Below are 22,938 nucleotides of genomic sequence, written 5' to 3'. Positions count from 1 at the left end.
GATTCTGATCTGACTTTACATTTATTTGTAGCCTCCACCGATATCTGGCTAGTGAAAATTTAAAAGTAGAATTTCTAACCACAATGCATGGCAAGTAGGAAGATGAGCTTTTGTAGAGACTGAGCAGTTTAATAAACGGAAGTAGAGCTGACAATCCTAATGAAATGAGAATGTGCTGTGCTTAGCTGTCACCATTAGCAAAGTAGAAGGGAGGGGAAACCAAGAATGTGAACCTTATATTTTTCTCGAAAGAGGAGCACTTCTGGATAGAAAAGAGAAAAAGGGAGCTGTGCTATTTCTCTCCATGTAGCACATAAGCATGCAGGCTCTGTGGCCACATTGGCTGATTCTGAATCCTGATTCTGCCTTGGGCTCTTTAACCTTCCCAGGCTTCACTCCCCAAGGGTAGGATGAAGCTCATGATAGCACCTTTCTCAGAGGGATGATATGTGAGGGCTCAATCATGCACATGTAAAGTGCTTAAACTCTGTGTGGCACTTAGTCCCTACTAAAACTTAGCTCTTTTGTTATTGCTGATTATCAGTAAGTCAGCCACTGAGCAATAATTTATTTGGCATCCTCAGAATCCCCGATGAAGACTTAGGACAGAGGACTTTCCTCTTTTTAACACTAATGACACTACTGTATTTAAAAAATAAAAATTCTATTGTGCAATAACTTGGCATGAGGTAGCATCTAGATTTTCTTTTTTATTATTAATGTTCTTTTTTTAAAGATTTTATTTATTTATTCATGGAAGACACAGAGAGAGAGGCAGAGACATAGGCAGAGGGAGAAGTAGGCTCCCTGCGGGGAGCCCGATGCAGGACTCGATCCCAGGGCCCTGGGACCACGACCTGAGCCCAAGACAGATGCTCAACCACTGAGTGACCCAGGCGCCACTTAATATTAATTTTCTAAGAATTTCTTGCAAAATGGGTTGTTACAGTTGTATTAGAGGACCAGTCCTGTATTTATGTAAATATACTATATGTGTAAGTACATGAATCAAGAACATTTAGAAACTCAAGAGAGGGGTGCCTGGGTAGCTCAGTAGGTGAAGCGTCTGCCTTTGGCTCAGGTCATGATCTCAGGGTCCATGGATCAAGCCCTGTGTCAGGCTCTCTGCTCAGTGGGGAGTCTACTTCACCCTCTGCCTCTCTCCTCACCCCTGCTTGTGCGCTCTCTCTCTCTTAAATAAATAAATAACATCTTAAAAAGATACAGAAAAAAGACTCAAGAGAAAGGATTCGAGGCCTCTAAAAACTATTTTTTTTAAAACTATTTTTATAAGTCTAGGTCTTCATCATTCTCAAAACTGGCTCTGAAAACATTACATACATATATTCTTGTATACATTATTTGCTCATAGTTTATCATTATTAACATTTCCTGCTCAATTATACACTTATAAAAATATAAAAATACATTTATTGAGCATCGGGGTAGAATCAATATTCATTCTTCTCCTGCATCACTCTCTTCGTCTTTCTTTTCCTTCCTCCTTTCTCCCTTCATGGACCTGTCTGAAAATTTCCCTGGGATCGATACTCAGTAACTGAACTGCTTTGTTCATCCTATCTATGAATCTGCTTGTTGGTTTTAGATCTTAAAAATATCTCCTTCCATTTTGTCAGCTATCCATTAGCTTTGTGTGGTATCTTTTACTGAAGAGAATTTTAAGTTTGATGTAATAAAATTAATTAAGGTTTTGATTCTGGTCAAGATGGAGTAAGTACACATCACCCCACCTCTCTCACTCTGAATGCAAGTAAAAATCTTTTTTTTTTTTTGCAAGTAAAAATCTTGAACAGAATGCATGAATGCATATAGCAGTTGACTGCCTGATTTTTTAAAAAAAATTCTCCATAGCACTTAAACAGGATTCAGAGTTAAAAACAGCATAGGTTTTTCTGTAAAATATACTTTAGCTGAACACATGTATTTTGACATGTACTGTCATTTGGTTCTTAGTATCTCTTAGTTTCCTTTATTATTTTCAGCAGGTTGATTATGATGCATCTGGTGTGGAATTCTTTGAGTTTATCTTTTGGGGATTCACTGAGTTTCTTGAATCTGTAAGTTTTTCTTTTGCCAAATTTGGATAGTTTTTGGCCATTTGTCTTTCAAATATTTTTTTGCACTCCACTTTGCCTCCTTTTTTTCTGGGACTCTAAAGACATGAATATTAGACCTTTCATATTGTCAACCAGTCCCTTGAAATTCTGTTCATGTTTTTCTTCAATCTTTACTTTCTGTGTTGTTCAGATCGGATAACATCTGTTCATCTATCTTCAAATTCAATGACTTTTTCCTCTGTCATTTCCATACTGTTTACTGAGATCATTCAGTGAATTTTTAAATTTTTGGTTGTTGTAGTGTATTTTTCTTCCTAAAAGTTCCATGTGTTATTTTTTTATATCTTCTGAATTGGAATGTGTTCTTTATTTTTCATTTTATTTCGTTTTTAAGTATGCTCCACACCCAAAATGGGGCTTGAACTCACAACTATGAGATCAAGAGTCGCATGCCCAACTGCTGAGCCACCCAGGAGTCCCCATCTGTTTTTTTTTTTTTTAAGATTTTATTTATTTGAGGGAGACAGAGATAGTGAGAGAGAGCATGAGTGGGGAGGAGAGGGAGAAGCAGATTCCCCACCAAGCAGGGAGCCTACTGCAGGGCTCAGTCCCAGGACCCTGGGATCATGACCTGAACCCAAGGCAGACACTCACCTCCTGAGCCACCCAGGTGCCCCTGACCATCTATTTCAATGTGATAGGTTTCTAAGCTCTTTGTGAAAACTAAACTCTCCATTTCATATTCATTTAACTTCTTTCTTATCCTTTTTAAGAATTTCTTAAATACTAAAAAAAAACAAAACAAAAAAAAAAAAAAAAAAGAATTTCTTAAATACTAAGTTTTTCTAATTTATCAGTTTTCTTCATTTCTTGTTAGAGTATCAATATGCTAGCATGCATGTACTTCTCATTCTTAGTTGAACTTGCACCTAACAGATTTTTGTGAAGCTGTTTCTTCCATTTTGCCTGTTACTTTTTTGACTGTGACCTGAACATTTTTAGCCTCAAGGAGTTTATCTGTCTTTGATGCAGAGGGGGGAAAAAAAAGAAAAAGTGATTTGTACATACTTTTGATTTTGGAGTTCTCTTTCCTACTTCCCTCATCTCTTCCTCCAATGTGGCTGGGCTCTCCCTAGAGATACACAGCTCATTTGAAAAACTCTTGACTTTTAGCAACTTAGTTCTGTAAATATGAAGTTGACATGTGTGCAAATTTGAGGTTCTAGAACTCTTGCTTAGTAACAAACTACTCTTTAATCAGACTAGTAAAGATGGGTATTACTGAATTTCAAATAAAGAATACAGTTTAATTTTATGAGTTGCTTGCTGATCTGGTGAAGCTATGATTTCCATGGTATTTTCATTTATGCTGCCAAAAAGGCAATCTTTTTTAGAAATCCTTTTTATCTCTCCAAAATAATAGATTTTTCATATAATTGAATCAATAATAGTCACTTCAAGTTAGATTTTCTGTAACTACCTGAAACCATTTTGCTGAGCTTTTATATGAAACACAGATTGTGCCTAAAGTGAACATTTTAATATAATTTTATAACATTATGTAGCCCAATCTACGTACTGGTTATTTAACACTCTTCAATTTCCATAGAAAAAAGTTTTAAAATATGTGATTGGAAGGAATAAAGAAAAATCATCTCTTTAAAAAGAGGACTGGAGTATGTATCATCCATGTCTGAGCTGGACATATTCATTTACCTGAAAAAACTTAGTGTGAGCATCTTACATTATTTTTTTTAAGATTTTATTTATTTATTCATGAGAGATAGGCAGAGGGAGACGCAGACACCCCACAGGAAGCCTTATGTGGCACTCAATCCCAGGATCCTGGGATCCCAGGATTACACCCTGAGCCAAAGGCAGATGTTCAACCACTGAGCCACCCAGGCGTCCCAAGCATCTTATATTCTTAGACACTTGATAATACTATTACATAGTACTAGAATCCTATAAAAAAATAGGGTAAGATAATTACTGAGCAGCATTCAGGGGTTGTGAGTTACACAGTAATTTGTTAAGTTGTGTGTGTTAAAATCTGGCCACACCATGTGTTAACCCACAGGGCAAGAAGGGTGCAGGAAGGAAGGGGTGCTCTTATGCTTTCCTTTCCAGATCAAATTTTGGGACCACAATGCCAGTGTGCATATCCTAAAGCCTGAGAGTTTGGCAAGGGGTGGCTGTTTAAGGGGGATGGAACCTGGATGAGCAAACTGGGGTAGCCACTTGATGTGTGTGTGTGCACACATGCACCTGCAACATTGAGGGGAGGGGGCTGAGGGTCAGAACTCAACTCAGTTCACATTACTGTAGATATACTGAGTGAATTTTATACTTGTTTAAAATTAATGTAAGGACTAATAAAAACAAAGTGGCTTTCTGCTTTCAAGAAGATTCTAATCTCATAAGGGAGATAACATATTTTCCTATAAAATAATAAACCAGCAATCCAAGGCAATATAAGATAATATTAAAAGGTAGCACCTGTTGAGTGTTTTCAGTGCTACATACACATTGCATGTGTTTTCTTATTTAATCCTCACAGAAACTTTTTGAGATTGGTGCTATTATTGGTTCCTATTTTTAAAAAGATTTTACTTATTTATTTGAGAGAGAGGGAGAGAGAGGTCAAACTGGGAGAGAGAGAAGCAGATTTCCCCACTGGGCAGGGAGCCTGGACTCAGGGCTTGATACCAGTATCCTGGGATCATCATCCGAGACAAAGGCAGATGCTTAATTGACTGAGCCACCCAGGTGCCCACTGCCCAAGTGCCCCTTAATGGTTTCTTTCCTTCTTTTTTTTTTTTTTAAGATTTTATTTATTTATTCATGAGAGACACACACAGAGAGAGGTAGAGACACAGGCAGGGGGAGAAGCAGGCTCCATGCAAAGAGCCCGATGTGGGACTCGGTCCCGGATCTCCAGGATCATGCCCTGGTCTGAAGGCAAGTGCTAAACCACTGAGCCACTCAGGCTGCCCCCCTTAATGGTTTCTTTTTTTTTTTTTTTAAGAGAAGTATTTTTTAAAGTAGTTGCTGTGCCCCAGGCTCAGGGTCCTTAATGGTTTCTATTTTAAAATTAGGAGATTGAAGCTTGGGTCAACCAAAGTCACATAACCACTGAGTGGCAGAGCCAAGATTGGAACTTGGCTCTCATCAGGCCCTGTAACTTCTTAGCCTCTACCACTTGCAGCAGAGAGAAATGGTCAGGGTGAGATGGAGAGCTGGGAAGGCGAGGGGAGAACACAGGACTGACTCTGAAAAGTGTGCTGATGCTATTGGAATGACACTAGAAAAATGAGAGAAGTGTTAGCAAGACATGAATCAAAGAAAACACCATTAAAAAAAACCTCACTTCATATCTCCATTTGAATAGTCTTTTCTTTACAGAGTCCATTTGAAAAATGCACAGTGAAAGAAGAGTCAGGTTTCAAATGCAGAATGAAAAGTTCTTTCATTAGAAATACTGGGGTTCTGTGGAGGACACGCACAATACTTCGGATACAGAAAGTGCTTTAGATGACATTGGGTACAGTTTTCTTTCTTTTTTTTCTTTTTTAAAGATTTTATTTATTTATTCATGAGAGAGAGAGAGAGAGAGAGAGAGAGAGGCAGAAGGAGAACCAGGCTCCATGCAGGGAGCCCGATGTGGGACTCCATCCTGGGGCTCCAGGATCATGCCTTGGGCTGAAGGCAGGCGCTTAACCGCTGGGCCACCTGAGCTGTCTACAGTTTTATTTCTGAAAGCAGGAAAGTATAATGAAGAATTGTACCATATGTCCACTAGGTCAGTGGGTAAGCAAGTGAGATTAAATCACTCCCTTCTCTTACTAAGCATTCCTTTTATGTGAAGACATGTATTTGCTTTCAGAGTCTTAAACTGCTGCAGTTGGGTCACTGGATTCTCTTTGTTCCTTACTTTAAAGTCTGAATATTATGTTTAATGCTAAATTCTACCTGACAGGTGCCACCAGGCGAGCAGCACACCATCCAAGGACTCAACCTTCTGTCCCCCTTCAGACCTCGGGAAGCTGTCTCTTCATGGCCCAAGTGCCTTCCGACCCTTACCTACCCCCTCCAGGAGGAGCTGTCCATCCACAGCAGCCCCTGGAAGGGCTGTCAGCTTGCCATCTTGCACAACCAACACAAAAGAACCCAAGGGACTTCCAGATCACAGAGGTTCTCTAAGTGAAATCCCTTTCAAGTGCAATGAGAACGGAAATGAGTTTTACTTAGGAAATTCCTCAGCTGGCCTTCCCTTTACAGAACAAGCCGAACCTAGAGCAGAAGGCTTCAGAACTTCATTTGTATGTTATTTCCACAACCTCATCAATATTTCTGCACTTAAAAAGTTCATGGAACAATTATATTATAGTAAGTGCACTCATAAATTAACTTCGGCTGCAGTGATTTTATTTTTTAAGATTTATTTATTTATTTTAGAGAAAGAGAGTGAGAGCATTTGGGGGGGGGGTGTTGGGGAGGGAAGGAAGGGCAGAGGGAGAAAGAGAATCCTGAAGCTGGCCAGGAACCAGGAGCCAGAGGATTGACCTGAGCCCAAACCAAGAGTTGGCTGCTTAGCCAGCTGCGCTCTCCCAATGCCCCTGGCTGGAGTATTCTTTTTTAAAGCAAACACGCCTTTTCTGCTTTCCAAAATTTCCATTTTGGAAATTTAGCCTTGAAATGTAATAATATGAAAGACAAGTAAGGATTTGATTTTATTCAGGCTATTCCAAGAAGGAAAATGCTCATTATTAAGGAGTGTCTTAAAGAAAAGGAGATGGACCAGGGGTTTTCTAGAGATGGGTAAATAAGGAAGCCTCCTGGGAATTCTGGAAAAGAATGGAGATCTTATCTTGGAATATTTGTGAGCAGAGTGATCTTTTTCAGTTGGCTGGCGTGATTTCTCAGCCATTCCTGCTTTCAGAGAGCAAGGAGCTCAGATAAAGTTCAACATTGTCAATATGTCTCTATTGCTTAGCTGCACTATTGAAAGTAGGTTAATGGGAGTCATTGCTATAGGAGCAGATAATTTTATAGAGATTACCTAGTCTAAGTACCTTATTCTATAAATGAAGAAACTGAATATATTAGGTGATTTACTCAAGATTATATAGTGGGTTTAAGGGCAGAGTCAGAACTCTCATTTAGGGATCTTTTTATTATACTAGGATGAGTTTAAAAATAAGTAACTTATTACCTGAATAACATGATCCTTTTCAATTATCTTCAATGATGTATAATTTTTATCACTAATCTTCCAACATAATAATGTTAAGAAATATGAAAGGCTCTTTTACTCAGAAGAAGCTAAGGAAGCAGGAGGTTTCATATATGTCTAAAAATTGACAGATTTCAAGACAACTCTGTTTTTTTTCTCATGGCACAGTTCAAAATGGTTAATGTTTAAATGTCAAATGTTCAAAATTCCTCCTTAAATTTTTATTTTTATTTTTTTTTAAGATTTTAAGTAATCTCTACACCCAATGTGGGGCTTGAATTTGCAACCCCAAGATCAAGAGTCACATGCTCTACCAACTGAGCCAGCTAGGTGCTCCTAAATTTTTAAACTGCTTTTTCCAAACTAAGAATGTAAACAAATCAGAGGGGAAACCCTGGTCCATTAAAAGGAGGCCACAAAAAAAAAAAAATAAAAATAAATAAATAAATAAATAAATAAATAAATAAATAAATAAAAAGGAGGCCACATATGTTCTAATAGAAAAATAAAAAACTTAATCTATTTAAATATTTCAAAATGACTTTATATATTTCCCTGACTTGACTAACTCCTGGTTTTAGTACTACTTTTATTTTTTATTCTTTTTTAATATGGTGGTTAAGGGTTATTGGTATAATGATAGTGAATGAAAAAGATGAATTGCAACATGTTTATTTTCATTTATTTTAAAAAATTATTATTTTTTTAAATTTAAATTTTAGGTTGTTAATATACAGTGCAATGTTGGGTTTCTGGAATAGTAGAATTCAGTGATTTGTTACTTACATACAATACCCAGTGCTCATCATATAAGTGTAGTGATACTCTTTAATTCTGCAGGAGAGGCATGGTTGGGGCAAGTCAGATAGGCAAACTCATAGCCCTTCTGATAATAAAAGCAATAACAATAACTGACATGTATTAACAGTTAGGATCTGCTTTGATGGTTTCCATATATTAACTCACTTAATCTGCACAACAACTCCAGGAGGTAGGACTGTTACTTTCATTTCTTTTTTTTTTTTTTTTTTTACTTTCATTTCATAGATGAGGAAATTAAGGCACCAAGAAATTAGATATATGCAAGATTGCACAACTAGAATGGAGCGGAGGTTTGAATCTAGATAGTCTGATTTTTTCCCACTGAAATAAACCTGGGTGGATGGGAGTTATCTTTGAATGGGTAGATACTATCATTAAAAAATGATGTTCTGGGGGGCACCTGGGTGGCTCAGTTGGTTGAGCATCTGCCTTTGGCTCAGGTCATGATCCCAGGGTCCTGGGATGGAGCTTAGCGAGGAGACTCTTGTCCCTCTCTAACTGCCCCTCCCTGTCCTTCTATCTCACAAACAAGTAAATAAATAAAATCTTTAAAAAAATTAACATTCTGGGGTGCCTTGGTGGCTCAGTTCATTGAGCATCCAACTCTTGATTTTGGTTCAGGTCCTGATCTCAGGTTGTGAGACTGAGCCCCCCTGTTGGGCTCTGGGCTAGGCATGAAGCCTGCTTAAGATTCTCTCTCTTTTCCTCTCCCCCCCCACCTTAAAAAATAATAATGTTCTATCCCTTGAATGATGGAAAATGGATAAGCAGATATTTTATACATAAATGATGAATCAGGTTTGCATTTGAAATTCTCATAAAAATAAGACATTAATTCAATAAAAACATTTTAGAATTTGTGACTTTTTTGTGATACTAATTCTATCATCATGTTGATCACTTTGGCCATTCTTGCTGATGCCTTCGTAAGTTTTAGGAAATTAAAAAAAAAATCATCTCTTGAAGGTAGGTCAGATTTATCTTGGCTGACTGATCTCTTGTACTTTGAGATCCAGAATGATCATTCACACTGAAGTAAGGAAATGTTACTGGGAAAAAGGAATGGACATCTTAACTCTCTCTACATTTTCAGGTAAACCTAAACCAACCAGTGAGAGATTAGCACTCATTTTGATTTTAAGGGTTTCCAAAGAGCCAAGTCTCCTTCAGAACTCATTTTATCTCTAACTTTTATCAACAGTAATTAAATCTGAATTCTTTAGTATCTCAAATTCTACAAAACTAATATGTGGCAACTTTTTGCCCTTCACATATTGTGAAGATAGGTACTAAAAAGCTAAATAACCAAGGAGTACCCCCAAATTAAAATTCTAGATTTAAAGTAAACATAAACATTTTTTTTAAGTAGGTTCACATGAGGCTGAGGGGGCACCTGGGTGTCTCATTGGTTGAGCATCTGCCTTTGGCTCAGGTCATGATGCTGGGGTCCTGGGTTTGAGTCCCGCATTGGGCTCCACATGAGGAGCCTGCTTCTCTCTCTGCTTATGTCTCTGCCTGTCTCTGTGTGTCTCTCATGAATAAATAAATAAAAGTCCTAAAAAAAAAAAAAAGACTTGAGCTGAGAGCGAGAGTTGGATGCTTAACTGACTGAGCCACCCAGGACCCCAGTAAATATAAACATTTAGAGAGGGGGGAAAAAGACAGCTTTTTTAAAACTAAAAGCAATGACAAAAGCAGTCAGAACAAGGACGTCTGGCTGGCTCAGTTGGTAGAGCAGGCAACTCTTGATCTCGGGGTCATGAATTCAAGCCCCATGCTGAGTACAGAGCTTACTTTAAAAAGCAAAAATAGGGGTGCCTGTGTGGTTCAGCCGGTTAACCTTACAACTCTTGATATCAGCTCAGGTCTTGATCTCAGGGTTGTGAGTTCAAGCCCCATGATGAGCTCCAGCAATGAGCCTACTTAAAAAAACAGATTGTAAAAAACAAAAATAGTGAGAAAAAGCACATACTTTTCCCCTGCCCACCCACCCACCATCCTGCTCTGATATTAAGGAATAAGACAGAGCTAAGTTTGTTTGGAGTTGTAAATCAGCAACATTTCAGAAATTCTTTCTGACCTCTTGGGCCACAACATAAAAGAAAAGATTATTTAGGGAACTTGCTGAACACTATCAACTCATTATTTTGGGGACCTAGAATGAATGAAAAATGGAAACACTAAAGATCTAAGGAAAAAATAACCTTATTAATAGGAGAATAGTTAACAAAACTTTTGTATAATCTCTATTACGGAATACTAGGTAATCATTAAAAAGATAAAAGTAAACCTAGATGCAGAGACATGGAAACTGCCCGTCAATCATATATTAAGTGAGGAAAAAAATTCCAGATTAATATATGTGATGTAATTTAGTTAGTATTAAATATATATTATAAAACATGTCACCTAATATGTATATATATTATAGATGTATGTTATAATTAATATGGTTTTATATGCCTAAAAGGATATAAACTGAGCTGATAATAATATAGTAAGGTACTTTGTTGTTATTGTTATTTTTAATTCCAGTATAAGTAATATACAGTATCATATTAGTTTCGGGTGTATAGTGAGGTACTTTGACTAGTGGGATGAAGGGGAAGGGAGAGACAGAGAATTTTTATCTTTTAGTTTAGGCATTTTTGTACTGTTTGATTTTGTTTTTTTTTTTTTTTAATTTTATTTACTTATGATAGTCATACAGAGAGAGAGAGAGGCAGAGACATAGGCAGAGGGAGAAGCAGGCTCCATGCTCCAGGAGCCCGATGTGGGATTTGATCCCGGGTCTCGAGGATCGCGCCCTGGGCCAAAGGCAGGCGCCAAACTGCTGCGCCACCCCAGGGATCCCAACTGTTTGATTTTGATAGATGATTTTATTTTATAATGAGCAAATGTCATGTTTAACACTTTTTAAAAACTATATAAGGAAAAGAAATGCCCTGTGGTATTACTTACATAAACAAATCACATATATAGAAGGGATTAAAGAATGGATACATGGTATTCACTAAAAACAGGAGAAATTGATTTTCAGTAAACAAAAACTTTAACTTATTCCTGCTTTCCCTCCCTCTTTTAGAAAGCTACTCTTTTACAAGATCCCCTATATGTTAGTAAGCTCGGTTCTGCACCTGGAAGTCAGAAGCCATATAGGTAAGGAGCTATGACACGCCAGAGCCACATGGGGGCTGTTCTCTCCTCTTGCCTCTCGTAACTCCATGTGTTGCTGCCCATCACGTTTATACCTCTACTGCAACTCTCTGCCCTGAATTTTAGGTCTGCAAACATACTGGACGGACATCACCTCTTAGAGGTCTTAAAGAACCTTCAAGTCAGCATATTCAAAACAGAACACAGCATCTTCCTTCTGCGACCTGACCTTCCTCTTGTGTTTCTTAACATGGGGCCTGTTGTCCTTGTCCCCACGTCACCTAAGCCAGAGTCCTGGATGTCATCTTTACCTCCTCTCTCGCTTCATAACCCCCTGGTGCCCCCGCCCCCATCCAGTCAATCACCGTGGGATTCATTTTTCTTCTCTAATGTATCTGGATAACATCTACTTCTTTCCACTGTCACATGCTCATTCCAATTACCTTTGTTCTGAGCTGCTATAGGATTTTCCTAGCTGGCCTCTGCCTCCACTCTTGACCCTGTCTAAACCATTCTCTGTAACAACAAAGAAATCTTTTGGAAGCACAAATCTGATCATGTAACTCCCTGCTTTAAAGCCTCTGAATGGCTCCCCATTGCCCTCAGGAGAAGGTCTAAACTCTACAACAGCTTATAAAGATATTCCTGATGTCTATTTTCATTTCTCCATCTTCAACTGTTGTGTCCCCTCATGTCCTTCCCTATGCTCCTGATCCAAATGATCTTGCAGTTCTCAGAAAGTGCACTGTTTTTTTGTTTTGTTTTGTTTTTTTCCCTCTATTCTGAAGCCTATTCTCTACTCTTCTCCTTCATGAATGACCACCTTGTCAAGTCTTAGCTTACTATCCCTTTCCCTAAAAATTGTTCTCAAAAAAGCATTAAGAGGGGCCCCTCTGGGTCGCCTGGGTGGCTCAGTGGTTGAGCATCTGCCTTCGGCTCAGGGTGTGATCCCAGAGTTCCAGGATTGAGTCCCACGTCGGGGTCCCTGTGGGGAGCCTGCTTCTCCCTCTGCCTGTGTCTCTGCCCAACGCCCCCTTCCCCCCCGCCGTACCTCTCATGAATAAATAGAATCTTTAAAAAAAAAAAAGAGGGCCCCTTCATAACATCCTGTGCTTACCATCTTGTAGCTTTTAACAGTCTGTCTTATGATTGCTTGTTTGATTATGTGCTGCCCTATTATACACTATGCTCCTTAAGGGCTGGGACTGTACCTTGGTCACTGGCACATAGCAGGCTGCCTTTATAGAATGAATGAATAAATTGTTAAAACAATTAAACTTGAATCTGACTGAAAAGTGTGGGTATGCTAGCCTTGAAAATGAAGTCATGTCTTGTGTGACAACATGGATGAACCTTTTTTTTTTTAATTTTTATTTATTTATGATAGTCACAGAGAGAGAGAGAGAGAGAGAGAGAGAGGCAGAGACATAGGCAGAGGGAGAAGCAGGCTCCATGCACTGAGAGCTCGACATGGGATTCGATCCCGGATCTCCAAGATCGCGCCCTGGGCCAAAGGCAGGCGCCAAACCGCTGCGCCACCCAGGGATCCCAACATGGATGAACCTTAAAGAAATTATGCCAAGTGAAATAGGCCAGACATAAAAGGACAAATATTGTATAATTCCACTTATAAGAGGCATTGAGAATAGGCAAATTCATAGAAACAGAAAATAAAACAGAGGTTACTAGAGGCTGAGAGGAGAGGGGAATGGAGACCTACTGTTAATCAGATACAGTTTCTGTTTGGGAAGAAGAAAAAGGTCTGGAAATGGATAGTAGTGATGGTTGCACAACATTGTGAATGAACTTAATACCACTGAGTTGTATACCTAAAAATGGTTACAATGGTAAATTTTATATTATGTATATTTTCTTTCGATTTTAAAACAGGAGTGTGTGTGTGTGTGTGTGTGTGTGTGTGTAAGGGAATAGATAACACAAGATTGGCAAAATGTTAAAGATTTTTGGATGTAGGTGGTATATACATGAGGTTTATTTTCAATTTTTTCCTTTTTTGTGTATGTTTAAAAAAATTCCTTAATAAAAAATTTTAAAGGCTTAAGAGACATAATAAGCAAATATAATAAGTATCTTATTTATATTTTGTTTTTGTTTTTTAGATTTCATTTATTTATTTGACAGAGAGAGAAAGAGAGAGAGAGCACGCATGAGCAGGGGAAGGGGCAGAGGGAGAGGGAGAAGTAGGCTCTCTGCTGAGCAGGGAGGCCAACGCAGGGCTTAAGTCCAGGATCCCAAGACCATGAGCTGAGTGGGAAGGCAGATGCTTAACTGGCTAAGCCACCCAGGCACCCCTAATCTTGACTTAAAAAACAAAAGTAAAAAAGACATTTTTAACACAATAGAGGATATTTGAGTATGGATGGGATATTAGCCAATACCAGAGAAGTATTGATAATTTTATTGGATGTAATAATGATCATTTTGTAAGAAAATGTTTATTTTGAGATATGTTCTGAGGTATGTAGGGGTTAAATAACAATGTGATTTCTTTTTTCTTAAAGATGGTAATATAAATAGCTTAGAATTTCTACATATATTAAATAAATACTTTCTATATGTTTTCATGTTTACTCTAAAAAGTTTCAGTTTTAACTTTAGTGCTTATTTAAAGTGAGTTTTAAACTAACTGGATAATAAAATAGGCTTTAACTTTGTATATGTGACTTGAAATTTATCCTTGGAGGTCAGAAAGGAGAGTTCTACTACTAGCTTGACTCAGGGAAAGCATATTTCTTGCATAGTTAATTCCTGAAGGCAACATATTTAAGATGCAGTGATTTAAAATGCACTGCGAGGAATGCAGTAATATGTACAAGATATACAAGACAGGTCTTTGCCCACAAGGGACCTTCAGTTTGTTTGTTTATTTACTTATTTATTTTCTTTTGGGGGGGACCTTCAGTTTAAAAGGAGTAAATACTGTTTGGGTTTTCAAATTAGAAGTCTGTCACCAATGTGAGTTCTGTAACCTCACATGCATGGATAGGGACCACTGTGATCATATACACAATGCTTCTGAGATAAGATATGATAAGCCTTTTCCAGCTGTAAAGCACTATATGAATGTATTATTTATATAAAATACCCAGAAAAATGAAAAAATACTGGAAAAATAGAGCTTATCATTAGATCCAGAATCCTTCTTGCCACACTATTTGGGTGAATTTGTTTCCTAGCTGATGAAAATATATCCATTAAAAATAACGTAAAACTTCCCCTTATTCCGAAATCGAATTATGAATGGAGTCTTCTGCCACTAGATTTTTTATTATTTAAATTAGCCAAATAAAGTTTATCATCTATGTAAAAATATTCTCTGAATAGTCAAAGAAACTGCAACTATATATGACTTCCATATAGAAATAAAGACTTTTTAAAAAAGATTTTATTTATTCATGAGAGACACAGAGAGAGGCAGAGACACAGGCAGAGGGAGAAGCAGGCTCCATGCAGGGATCCTGACGTAGGACTCGATCCCGGGTCTCCAGGATCACGCCCTGGGCAGAAGACAGGCACTAAACCACTGAGCCACTGATCCTGAAATACAGACTCTTGAATCTAACTTGTATTTTTGATGTATGTGAGACCTCAACTTATGTGTGAATTGATTTTTATTTTTTTAGAAGATTCATTTATTTGAGAGAGAGAGAGAGGGAGAACACAAAGGGAGAGGGAGAAGCAGACTCTCCCCACTGAGCAGAGAGCCCAATACAAGGCTCTATCCCAGTACCCCAAGACCATGACCCGAGCCAAAGGCAGATGCTCAACTGACTGAGCCACCCAGGAGCCCGTAAATTGATTTTTAGTATAAAGAAATTAGTGTATTTTTTTCTTATGAAATTTTTAAAAAATTTATTTTAAAATTTTATTTTTAGTTTTTTTTTTTTTTAAAGAATTTATTTATTTATTCATGAGAGACACAGAGACAGAGGCAGAGATACAGGCAAAGGGAGAAGCAGGCTTCTTGCAGGGAGCCTGATGCAAGACTCAGTCCCAGGACCCCAGGCTCACGACCTGAGCCCAAGGTAGATGCTCAACTATGGAGTCACCTAGGTGCCCCTTTAATTTATTTTTAATTTTTTAAAAAAGATTTTATTTGAGAGAGAGAGCGAGCAGATGCAAGAGCAGAGGGAAGGGCAGAGGAAGGGCCAGAGCCCAGGCTCTTGCTGAGCTTGGAGCCTACCTCTGGGCTCCATCCCAGGACCCTGAGACCATGATCCAGGCCAAAGTCAGATGCTTAACTGCCTGAGCCACCCAGGTACCTGTTTTAATCTTTTTGAAAGAAAAGTTTGGTATTATAGTCTATTATCACAGGTGCCAAAAGATAAAAAATTGTTTCTATATAGATTGCAGCAAATTGCTGATTAATAGGAAAAATAGGAAAGTCAATTTGAAAGTAAATCTGCTGGTATTCTTTCTCAGCTTGTGCTTTTCTAAGCTCATCAGTTTCTGAAAACTACATTTCTGCTATTTTTGGAGTTCTCAGAGAATAGAGAAATTTTATAGTTATTTTTTAAGTGAAATGGGAATGTAATTAGCAGTGGATGTATAGGGATGTGGGATCTCAAAGCTCATTCCTATTTTATTTAGAAGTCATTTATTAAATACTGTGTGCTACGCACATACTAAAGTATCAAAACAACGGGATAGGTACTATCATCCTCTCCATTTTACATTTGGGAAATCGAGGCACAGATAGACTAGGTAACTTGCCCATGGTAATTACTCAGCTGAATAGAGGCAGATCTAGAACTCTATAGCCTGTCTGATCCCCGTGTTTAATAATCATGTTTCTCTGCCTCTGTGACTCTTATCATGGAATTCTTAATGATCATTTCTCTTCCAGGGTCTCCAGTAGAAAAGAGACTCTTTTTCAGGAAGTCTTAATGTTTTTGTTAATAAGAGAGGCTCATTGATTGGATAGAGGAGAACATCTTAGATTTTTTTAGATAAAGGGGGAGGTAGTGGGCAAGAGCCAAGATTCCAGATACTAGTATTGGGATAAATGGTCGGTATCAAGGTTTATGGAGTACGTAGCAAGAATATTTTTGATTCAAGTTGGAAATTCTAGGAAGTTTCCATCAACCTACACAAAACATGAGATATCTCTCCTATCATTACTTCACACCCCTTTTTCTTTCTATTTTTTTAACGTAGGCTCCATGCCTAATGTGGGGCTTGAACTCATGACTCTGAGATCAAGAATCACATATTCTATCAACTGAGACAGCCAGGCGCCCCTGCACCCTGCTTACAGGTTACTTAACCTTTCTAATATCCTATAAATGCAACAGTAATTCCCAGCTCTGCCCCCTTAGTGGGACTGAATGAGCCAGTCCATGAAAAGTACGCAGGACAAGCACACAAATCACAACAATGGGGCAAAAGAGGATTAGCGTGATATATAAGAAGTGTGGAAAAAGTGCTACAGTAGAGGTTCCCCATTCATGGAGGAATTAGGGAAAGCTTTAAGGGGAAAGTATTTCTCTTTTCAGCAAAGCTAGCTTTTCCTGAACTGTGGAACACACACGGGTCAGTGAGAAGGGATGAATACATTTGGTACTCTGACATGGCAGGAAATAACTTTGACTTCCATAGTGGAAAAGTAATTCCTTTTCCAACTAGTCCAATCTCATTAGGGAGGTTCTCCCTATCAGAGAGCTTGGTGCCAAAAGTGGCAGCTCTCTAACACATGCTCAGCTGCCTTTTTGTCAAAGAGAGAGCAGGCCTCAGGCTTAGAATGTGGTGCATCAACTTAGAATTGTGTTGCTTCCATGCCATTTTTATAATTATCTGCTATTTATGGCACATGATACTGGTTCCCGGGGCACCTGGATGGCTCAGTTGGTTAAGTGTCTGACTCTTGGTTTCAGCTCAGGTCACATGACCTCAGGGTCCTGGGATCACTGGTCAGTTCCAGTTGGCTTGAGACTCTCTCCCTCTCCATTTGCCTCTCCTCACTGCTTGTGTGTATGCTTGCTCTCTCTCTCTTAAGTAAAATCTTAGATAAATAAACTACTCTATGCACACACAAAAAGTGAGTTAAAGAAAAAATATTAAGCAAATAGTATTACATATGGTCCCTGCAGTATGGTAAATGGTATGTGAACAAACTCTGAGCTAGGCTATGAAAGAGGGACAAGTTTCCTAGAGACACTGAGAGAATTCCTGATATGGTGGATACAGCTTGAGTAAAGGGGCATGGGGGAAAATACGTCTGGAGAGTAATAAACAGTTCAATCTGGGGAAAGCAAGGTTCATTACTAATGAGTAGTAAAGCTAGAAGCACAAAATATATTAAAATTCCATTAGTAATAAAGTTTTACAACTTGTCAAAATCATTGATATTTCTCAACTGCTATTTCTTATCATTTTTTTACATGGAAGTTTTTTCTTGTGTTTCCGTAGATCTGAGGAGAAAATTAAGCACTTCAGTCAACTTAAATCTGAACTTTTTCTTAAAGACAATACTTTGCAGAAGATACTTTGTTTAATTACGGAACTCAAAGTAGCAGCCCAGAAAAACTTCATTCTAAAACGACTGTTCTGGAAAGTAGGTGGTTTGTTTTACTTTTAATCTTTGAAACTTGTTCCACCTGTTTACCAAATGCAGCATAATCAGGCATAAAGTAAAATACAAATAAATGTCTTGTATTCAGAGGCTGTATTTTATTTTAGAGAGAGAGGGCATGAGTAGAGTGGGAGTGCGCAGAGGGAGAGGGAGAGAGAATCCATTAGCAGACTCCATGCTGAGCGTGAAGCCAGAAGTCAAAATCAAAAGTCAGACTCTCAAAAAACAAAAACAAAACAAAACAAAACAAAACAAAACAAAAAAACAAAAGTCAGAATCTCAAAAGACTGAGCCACTGAGGCACCCTGATGGAAGATATATTTTAAAATGTTGACTAAATTTAATGCAATCCTGACTCAGTACTTGAAATGTTGTGATGTAATCAATAACGTGTATGTGTGTGTTGGAGGGGAGGTGAGCAAAGAGGAGAATGGTAGCAAAAAGATAGTACCTTACATGAGTTGGGTTTCAAGTCAGAGAGAGATGATTGGAGGGGAAGCTTCTGGCATGCAAGATGTATGAGTACAGTGAGATGAAAAAGTAGATTTCAAGAAGATTTAGCTTCAGGTATCCCTACAATAAAAATAAAATGGAAAAAAATTATTTTTGAGTGTAGGACTGTTATTTTTAAAAAGGTGATTCTTGGGGAGTCAAAGCAACCTAGCTCTCTTACTCAGCAAGTTACAGACTTACTCTGTAAGACTACGTAGTTTCAGGTGAAGGTGAAGGTATTCAGAAGCCCCAGTGAGTACTGGTGTGGAGCTAATGAGGCTTAAGGGAGGAGGGGAGCTCATGATGATGGCTATGCATCGTATCCTAATTCTGGCCAGTGGTCTCATGGATGGCAACATTTTATTGAGCAGCTGTAAAGTGCACAGGTTCCTCAAACATACAAGACAGTCCTGGCCACTTCTTAGGATTCTAAGTGCTTCACATGTAGGATGACCAACCATCTGGGTTTGCCCAGACTTGGGTGACCAATTGTCCCAGTTTCACTAGGACTGAGGAAATTTGCAGGATATGGGACTATCAGTAGAAAAACTAGGACTATCCCAAGTAAACTGGGATGGTGGAGCACCCTAATTAGAGGGCATATTAGCTACATAGAATAGTATGTTAAATGTCCCATAACACTGTCACAGGTAATGATGATGTTGTGCTACATAGCCTAAAAATGGAAATGGAGTTCATGTGGAAAGACTAAGGAAATTGGTATTATACCCCACCCACATATTCTTCTCTGGTCCATCCCACACTTGGTATCAGTTTAATCTGTAACTGATTGTATGATCTTGCTGGCTTTCCCTACTAAGTACAAACACTTTGGCTTTAGCATTTAAGGCTCTCCACCAATGACCTCTGTCACAGATTCCAAATCTGGACAGGCATAGCCTTTATTTTAGCAAGGTGGGTTTTCAGGAAGGGGCCAACATCTATATAGGGCAGGCACAGGATGAACTAATCCAGCTGTAGATGCTTCCAGGGAAGGCACCGTCCTCAAGGCTGAGAGTGATCCCTACATCATATACAAAATGAAAGATCAGGGCATTCCAGCATGTGGGTGGATTTCACCCAAACGTCTGCACAAACCTTTGGTACCGGGAAGATCTGATTGTTTAGTTTGGCAATAGGGCATTCATGGAATGTGGAGTTGAGAAGGTGACCAGGATATAAAGGTTGTTAAGAGTAAATCCAGTAGCAGAGAGAAGATTGGCAAGGGACTTAGCACAGGGCCCAGAGAAGTCTACTTAGATAACATGGGACACAATCATGGGGTTGGATTTAAAGCAGGTGGTGAGGTAGGAGCACTGAGGTACCTCCCACAGGTTAGACTAGGAAGAAGGGTGTTAGTGTTGAATACTAGAGTATTGGTCTGGAGGCCATTTAAGCGTCTCCAATCTTAAAATGGGCCCGATGCAAGTAGCCTTGGCTGTGGAGCAAAAGAAAGATGTAGAGAAAGAGAATGAAGCTAGACCTAACCACTCAACCCCACACACTTCATTGTTTTCACCTCTTTCCTCAAGAAGCTCCAGCCACGTGGATGACTCAAACACCCTGTCCTTTCCAGCCCCTCATTGTTTTCCACTGCTGTTCCCTATCTCTAGGCTGTTTCTTCTTCCATTTTCTCCTGTTAAAATCCTACCCATTCATCATGGCTCAGATAAAATACTGTTCATTTTTAAAAAATTAAGATTGTATTTATTTTTTTGAGAGAGGCAGAGAGAGCAACAGAGATAGCAAGAAAGAGCATGAGCAGGGAGGAAAGGGAGAAGCAGACTCCCCACTGAGCAGGGAGCCCGATGCAGGACTTGATCCCAGGACCCTGGATCATGACCTGAGCCAAAGGCAGACGCTCAACCACTGAGCCACCCAGGCTCCCCTATCTTAACCATTTTTAAATATATGGTCCAATGGTATTAAGACGGTACATTATATTGTTGTGCACCCATCTCCAGAACTCTTTTCATCTTGCAAAACTGAAACTATACTCATTAAATAATAATTCCCCATTCACGTCTTCCCCCAGCCCCTGGCAATACCATTCTTCTTTCTGCTTCTATGAGTTTAACTTCTCTAAATATCTCATGTAAGTGGGATCACCCAGTGATTTTTATTACTGGCTTATTTCACTTAGCATGTCTTCCAGATTTATCAATGTTGTAGCATGTGCCAAAATTTGCTTTCTTTTTAAGGCTGAATAATATTCCATTGTATGTATATACCACATTTTGCTTATCCCATTCTCCACTGATGGATACTTGCATTGCTTCCACATTTAAGCTATTGTGGATATTACCATTTTGAATATGGGTGTGTAAATATGAGACCTTGCTTTCAGTTCTTTTGGCAGTGTACCCAGAAGTGGGATTGCTGAATCATATGGTAATTTTCTTATTTTTTGAGGAACCACCATGCTGTTTTCCACAGTGGCAGTACCATCGTACATCCCCACCAACAGTGCATACAGGTTCTAGTTTTCTCACATCCTTGTCAACACTTGTTTTCTCATTTTTCGAGTTTTGACTTGCCTTTCCCTAATGATTAGTGATTAGTGATGTTGAGTATTTTTTCATGTGCTTATTGGCATATGTACATCTTCTTTGGAGAAATTACTGGGATATAACTTACATATAATAAAATGTACTCACTTTTAGGGTTCAGTTTAAAGAGTTTTGGCAAACGTATATACCTATAGAACCATCACCCCAATCAAGATTTAGAATCCTTCTATCACCCCAAAGGGCTACCTCAGACTCTTTGGCAGGCCGTTTCCTCCCATCCCTGGCCCCAGGCAATTTTTGTGCTTTCTGTCACTGTAGATTAGTTTTACCCGTCCTAGAATTCCACTTACCCAGAACTGTACACCATGTACTCTTTTGTGTTGGCTTCTTTTGGCATAATAGTTTAGAGATTTCTCCATGTTGTTGCAGTTTGGTGGAAGATATTTTACGAGTGGGAGATCACCATAGTAACTCATAAATTTATTAAGCACTTAGGATGAGCTGAGCATCATTCAGGCTTTACAAATGCTATCTTATTTAACCCCATCAGGTGACATTAACTCCATTTTAGACATAAATTGAGTCACAGAGTATGTAAGTAATTTGCCAGGTATCATATAGCTAATCAGTGGCAGAGCTTGGATGTGAACTCAAAGAGCCTGGCACCAGGGTTAGTGTATAAAGCCACCACACTGTGCTTACTTACCAGAAGCCTGGATGAATGGCAGCTCTTCTGAGAGGGCCTGAATATCCTGCTCCTTCTCCTCTCTCCACTTGCCATCCTTACCCTCTTCTCCAGCCATATCACTTACGTAAAGGTACACAGAATACCTCTCTAAACAAAGAGTTTAATTTGTGACTAGTAAACAAAAGTCCTGAGGAAAAAATGAATAAGAGAGGAAAAGAAAAAAGACGCAATTACATATTTCTCATTAGTGCCAACTTGCCTGATTTCATGGGCCAGTGCTTATTTCATGCTCGATTTATCTCATGAGACTGCACAGAAGCCCGGAAAAACTGCTTCCTGCACTCTTAAGTTAGTGTTTATTTTGTCATTAGAGATGGCAATCCACATTACCACTGTATTAAGAGAATTATTAGTATCATTCTTCACTATCTTCATTAGGCCATACCAGTACTGTGCATTTGCTTTTAGGTTAGCAAACATTCAAAAAGTGTTTTTCTAGCCATTATTCATTGTATCCTCACAAAGGCCAAGGTACTTTGGAAAGCCAGGAGTTATAGTAGACTCCATTTAACATATGATTCCCAGGTAACTGAATGACAATGCCTTGACCGTAGAACCTGCCCTATAACCCCCCCCCCCTCCCCCGGCTTTAGCTCTGGCTCTGTTCACCAGGACAGTGGTCTCCTGGATATAAGTAAAAGTGTTTTCAATTTGGGTTATGCTAATAGTAATGAGAGATACTATAATTCAGTTTATCCCCAGACAATAAATAATTTATTCATATTTTTATTACGTAAAGATAGAGTTTTACCAACTGATACCTAATTACCATCTTCTTTCCTGCTTGCTTTCACAGACCAGTGATCTTTTCTATTTCCTAGTGAATAAACTTCATGAATACTTGCCAGAGTCCAAGGATAAGAGCACACTTCAAAATAAGAGCCAAAGGGCTGATGAGCTGGTGTAAGTACTAACTGGATAATCATAGATTTTTCTTCCCCTAGGGTGTTAAAGATAAATGGAAGGCAGTGGACAAAATATATATTGTATTAATGATTAATGGTGCTGCAAGTTTTGCTTCACATAGATTTTTAAAAAGAGCATTCATTTTGTTCTACTTTTGGGGGGAAGGGAAAGGGAGAGCTGAAATCTGGAGTCAGACACTTAATCAACTGAGCCACCCAGGCAACCCTGTTCTACTTTTTAAAGAAAGGCTACGTAAGAAACTAGTAATATTCGTTGTTCCAAAAGGGAACAAAAATGGGTGTCTGAAGGAAAGACACCTTTCACTGTATTCCCTTTTTTACCTTTGAAATTTTGAGCCAAATATTACCTACTTGAAAAAGATAAAATTATTAAAAATA

At 38.7% G+C, this 22,938-nt stretch overlaps 1 protein-coding gene and 1 long non-coding RNA gene across 16 annotated transcripts in view; one reads left to right on the top strand and one right to left on the bottom strand.

Annotated features, from left to right (window-relative positions):
• LOC112677920 (uncharacterized) overlaps window positions 1-22,938 on the bottom strand; it is a 119,438-nt gene that overhangs the window by 53,339 nt on the left and 43,161 nt on the right. For 14 of the 15 annotated variants that reach the window (XR_007413701.1, XR_007413704.1, XR_007413696.1 and 11 more), the window contains one exon: window positions 21,593-21,761. This is a non-coding gene — a long non-coding RNA (uncharacterized LOC112677920). Of the gene's footprint in view, window positions 1-18,335; window positions 18,458-21,592; window positions 21,762-22,938 lie in introns of all 15 variants that reach the window. The other variant, XR_007413694.1, reaches the window with a different exon arrangement.
• Window positions 1-22,938, top strand: part of C10H12orf56 (chromosome 10 C12orf56 homolog) — an 89,930-nt gene that overhangs the window by 49,929 nt on the left and 17,063 nt on the right. Inside the window, 5 exon segments of the mRNA XM_049115732.1 lie at window positions 6,058-6,337; window positions 6,339-6,467; window positions 11,222-11,295; window positions 17,722-17,866; window positions 22,431-22,537. Coding sequence (XP_048971689.1) covers window positions 6,058-6,337; window positions 6,339-6,467; window positions 11,222-11,295; window positions 17,722-17,866; window positions 22,431-22,537 — 735 coding nt within the window.

The sequence above is a fragment of the Canis lupus genome, chromosome 10, assembly GCF_003254725.2.
Source record: "Canis lupus dingo isolate Sandy chromosome 10, ASM325472v2, whole genome shotgun sequence".
Taxonomy (NCBI): Eukaryota; Metazoa; Chordata; class Mammalia; order Carnivora; family Canidae; genus Canis; species Canis lupus.
Note: the sequence above shows the minus strand (reverse complement) of the source record. Positions and strands in the feature narration are given on the sequence as shown.